The 4,951-nt window shown below is 35.9% G+C and overlaps 1 protein-coding gene across 1 annotated transcript; it reads right to left on the bottom strand.

Annotated features, from left to right (window-relative positions):
• Positions 1-1,920: 1,920 nt before the first annotated feature.
• On the bottom strand, positions 1,921-4,619 carry LOC123219999 (stress protein DDR48-like). Its single transcript, XM_044641984.1, has 2 exons — positions 3,055-4,619; positions 1,921-2,383 (listed from the first exon to the last, which is right to left on the bottom strand). Exons 1-2 carry the CDS (start codon positions 4,384-4,386, stop codon positions 2,210-2,212), a joined length of 1,506 nt encoding a protein of 501 aa, XP_044497919.1. The 5' UTR covers positions 4,387-4,619; the 3' UTR covers positions 1,921-2,209.
• Between the last annotated feature and the right edge of the window lie 332 nt (positions 4,620-4,951).

Below are 4,951 nucleotides of genomic sequence, written 5' to 3'. Positions count from 1 at the left end.
AAGTGGGCTCTGGCTAATGCCAAAACTAGCTAAATGGCTGATCTTATGAAGAGTTATTCCATTGCCCTATAGTGAGATATGCTGAGCCTGAATAAAACCCAGGTGGAGACGACGTGGTGGATATAAAAGCATCAATTTCTAAAACTTAAATTTAATTTGCAATTAATTCAATTTTAAATTAAATTTTTAAAACAAATTCAAACTTAATTTATTTAAAAAAAAAGTTTAATCTTTAATTTGAATTTGACTTATTCATTGGGATTCAAATTCAAACAACTCATATTATATTGAATTTTAGTTCCACCCCTTCTCTTTCTATCCTAACGGTGGAGCTTCAGAGCCCACAATGTCGAAATAGATGTAAAAGGGATGATCTAATTGTTGGGATTTCTCATTAGTTCAACTGAAACACATTTAAATTTTTTTATCATATCATATATTTTACATTAAAGTTATATTTGACTCTAAACAAGACCTAATTTGAGATTGATTCAGATTTAATAGAATCAATTCAATATCTGACTAATAGATGTTTGAATTCAACTAAAAAATAATTAACTTTAAATTTGCTTTGATCTAGCTTAAATTTGAATATTTATATTGACTCATACTCGATTTGTTCATAAAACTAAACTCAATCTTGAATTCAAACTTAATTAGTACAATCTAAACTTGAATTCAAACTTAATTAGTACAATCTAAACTTGAATTCAAACTTACTTAGTACAATCTAAACTTGAATTCAAACTTAATTAGTACAATCTAAACTTGAATTCAAACTCGAATACTTTGCATAGACTTCGAGTGTAACTTACATAGGGGAATGGAATGACCCCTTTTAATGTTAAGCACTCCAAGTGATTAAATGAAGCAAGCCCAATAGTTAGTGACAAGGGTGTGTGTGGGGGAAACCACAGATTTCTTCAGCGTTCATCGAGTAGCATAAAAGCATGGGAAGGAAAAAGGACCAAAATGTCGCAGGCTTTCAGGAAACAGGCAGGGCTAAAGTTGCAGAGAAACGCTTTCTGTTTCCGCGTCCTCCCAACTCAGACTCATATAAACTTTTGTTCTCTCTGATCTTAAAGGATTTATAGATACATCCATTCTTCAACAACCGTTATAGACTTATATACACCCAGTTCAAGGAGGTTTTCCCACCTAGCCGCCTTCATTCCAATCCACACAACAGATATCTTGAACAGGGAAAATCATAATTACAACCATATATTGTCATATTCCATTCTTCATTCTTCTCACTTTAACAGTATCAAGGGCAAAAGATAAGATATGTGGGCGACACCTATTTGTATCTTTTCTTGATTTCAACATCCAGCCGCCCGCCCCATTATTTGACATTTCTCTCTCCCTGATGCACTTATAATCGATCAATTATTAGATCCCATGAATACTTTCGTCTCTTTTGCAAACAGCTACAGCTAGTCCACCATCTTACTCCACTGGAACCAACCTACAAAAAAAAATCTGCTGCTTTCATTTATCGCTAAAATGTGCTGCCTGTGGTAATGTTTCCAAACATCAAGACTTATCCAAGTTAGACGTCTGCACCTTTTCAACATCCATGGATGCTTAGCCCAATACCTTTATCATGATTGCGGCTGCCTCTGCTTGTTTGCTATCAACAACCGACCTCATCTTCGTTACTCGGTATCAGGCCAGTTTGATATACCATGTTCTTTCAAATTCAACTTCTATCTGATACTTTATGTGTCTCCTCAACTCTTGAGAGTTTCTCTGGTGTGCTTTTTACTAAGACAAACTTACCTTCACTTATTACATGGCCTCTTTCTACTATCAACAACTTCATTTATTTCCCAACTGCACAGCTCTGAGATTCAATCTACTATGTAATACCAGATAAATCCTGAGGTTACAGTGAAAACAGAGAAACAAACGAAAACAAGAAGGCAATGAATTTAATAGTTTCATATCTATGAAAAATACAGTACAGTTGACAAACCTACGGCAAATTCTGAAGGCCATTTAATGCTAAAAAAGGAAAATCATTTCCAGTCGCAAAACAATAAAAGATATCACGCACATTAAAATCCTCCAGAAGGACACACTGATAATATGAAATCCACATATCATGGAAAATTGCTATACTTGCCCACTTCCTATGGTAAGAGGGGAAAAGGTATTGAGCTAAATCAAGGAGCTAACACAAACAAAAAATTATCCCAAAATCTCTCTAGTCTGCCATTTTTGTCAAGCGATGAATTGTACTTCTCGCAATCCGGTTCGTAGGATCAATCTTCAGGACGGTCCTCAGGTCTTCAGCCCCAAGTTTATACTTTTCCATGCTTTCATACAGGAGTGCACGCTGTACAAGAATGGATACATTTGCTTTATCTTGTTCTAGCACCTGCACAGAAAATTCCAAACTAATAAGCCGCACACAAATGATATTAAGAAAAGTTATAGGAAAATATATTATTATCCCCATAATCTATGGGAACAACACATGAATTTGAATCACTCTACTGATTACCATTGTTTAAATCAGCCCTTGTCAATTAAGTGCATTAACAGAACTAATCAATGAATAGAAACTGAATGAACTGAATGCTATTCCAATAAAAAAGGAATACAAGCCTCAAACTGGCAATTGGCACAACACCAGGCCAGTGAGAACTGGTCTATTTGTGCTCCTGAGAGCAAATAAACAATCAGCTTTGAGAGTGAGCAGAGTCAAGCTTGAAATAAATTTGAGAAGCTGGTAACATAAAAATGATCCAGAAACTACTTCATTTGACACCCAAATTCAACAGCTAAAAATTTCTCAACATTATTAATATTCACAGATTTAATACCGACCAATAGTAGCTAGCTAATTCCTCAGCCCCTAAAGACCAATAAGAATTTTGTGATTATTGATGCTGAAAACACACAGTAAGTGCTCAGATGATTCAAAAACCAACACATACTCACAAATTCCTATTTGCAAACTAAACAATCATGTTCAGATTAAAAATTAAAATTCCTAACAAACTGCTAGAAATAATGAAGCTAAAGGAAAGAGATGATTGATAATACCTTTGAACAGTCAGCCACGGCCTTCTTATACTCCCCAACTTCTTTATAGCACGAAGCCCTGGTCGATAAAACCTCCTTTGTAGCATCCTTGTCGCCTGATTTCTCAAAAAGTATAACAGCCCAAGACAACCACTTAATAGCATCAGCATATTGGCCTGCCTTTTGATTATCTATACCTTTGTTCTTTGCGGCAGGACCAGTTACCCCAGTTGGAGGAGGAGGCAGTCCTTCAAGTTCAGTGGTAGAACCACCAGTATCATTTCCTCCTCCAAAATCAGATTCCAATCCCCAGTCATCTTCTGAAAACTGCTGCCCTCCACTAGATACAGTAGCAGCACTTCCTGTTGCAGCTGATGATGAGGAAAAGAACATGTCAAGTGGATCACTACCAGTACCTTGACTTTGACCAGAGGACTTATTCTGAGAACCATGATCCTTGAATGCCCCAAAACCAGATTCTAAATTGGATCCCATAAAATCATTATTACTTGAAGCAAAACCGCTAGAAGGAAATGTTGTTGTGCTAGGTTTAGATGCATTCTGGAACTCCCCAAAAGAATCATCAGCCCTACTCTTAGTATTCTGTTTACTAGCTGAATTAAGGCCACCTGACTGCTTCAATCCCGTATCAAACAGAGAACCAAAAGGGTCCTTATGGGCACGCATCCCATTTCCAGTCATGCTCTTCATTGGCGGACCCCCAAGAACATTAGTATTAACATTCACATTCGAATTCAGATTCACATTACTACCACCACCACTATTAAATCCACCAGTATAACTCCCAAAAATCTCTCCAGATCCCCAATTTCCACTACTTTTCGATGCATTACTTGTTTTCGGTAATGAATTAGCCAGATTACCCATCGAATATGAACTCTTATTCGATGCCACTGGTGTTGCATTTTTCAAAGGAACATTACTATTACTCTCGCCCTGACCTAAAGCAGAGCTAACAAGATCACCAAACAAATTCGGATTCTTATCAACTATCCCAATCCCGATCCCAGAATTCGATTTAGCCGGGCCTGAAGCGGCCCAACTTTTGCCATGTATATCACCCACCATAGAAGTGGGTGCATTTTGCAACCTGGATTGACTCGGTGCCGGTTGATGAGTCCACGATGGCTTGTTTGGCTGCCACGCGGGCTTTGACTGAGTCTGTGTAGTCGTAGATGACGAATATGAAGATTTAAACGACGAAGTGGCTCCGCTCTTTTGGTCATTAAGTGACTTGGGCCGACCGGACCCGATACCCAGATCGAAGTCAAAATTAAAGCTATTGAGTGAACCAGATGTCGATCCTTTAGGTTTTCCGTAATTGGAATTCATGGTTTATTGCTTAATTTGTAATTTTTTATTAAAAAATGAAAGAAAGAGATGAAATGAAATGTGCGAAATTTATGAATTAAAGAAGAAGTGATAGCAATTGCGGATCTGGGTTTAGCCAGAGAACATACCTTGTAAAACGAGATCTTAAGAAACAGAGATCGGAGGGAGAGAAAAGACAGAGAGAGACGGTGGGAATTCGGACAGCTTCTGATCTGAGGTGATTTGGAATTAGACCCTGAAAACTATTTTTAGTAGGACCAGATCGTAAATTTTCCCTCTTAAAAGGGTATTTGTAAAATAAACTCATTTTTCTTTCTTTCCAAATTTTCTCATTTTTAATTAACATCGAAAATAATATAAAAATATTTTAAAATAATTAAATAAGAAACATTTAAATAAAAAATATATTAATATTTTTTTATTATCTCAAATCAAATACAATAATTATTTATAACTATATATTTTTATCAAAATTTATCAAATATAATAATAATAATAATTTATACTTAATAATTCTTAAAATAATCCATCTTCGAAATAATTTTTCAATTTTGATAATAAAATA

The sequence above is a fragment of the Mangifera indica genome, chromosome 7 (assembly GCF_011075055.1).
Source record: "Mangifera indica cultivar Alphonso chromosome 7, CATAS_Mindica_2.1, whole genome shotgun sequence".
Classification (NCBI taxonomy): Eukaryota; Viridiplantae; Streptophyta; class Magnoliopsida; order Sapindales; family Anacardiaceae; genus Mangifera; species Mangifera indica.
This window is presented reverse-complemented; position numbering and strand designations above follow the sequence as displayed.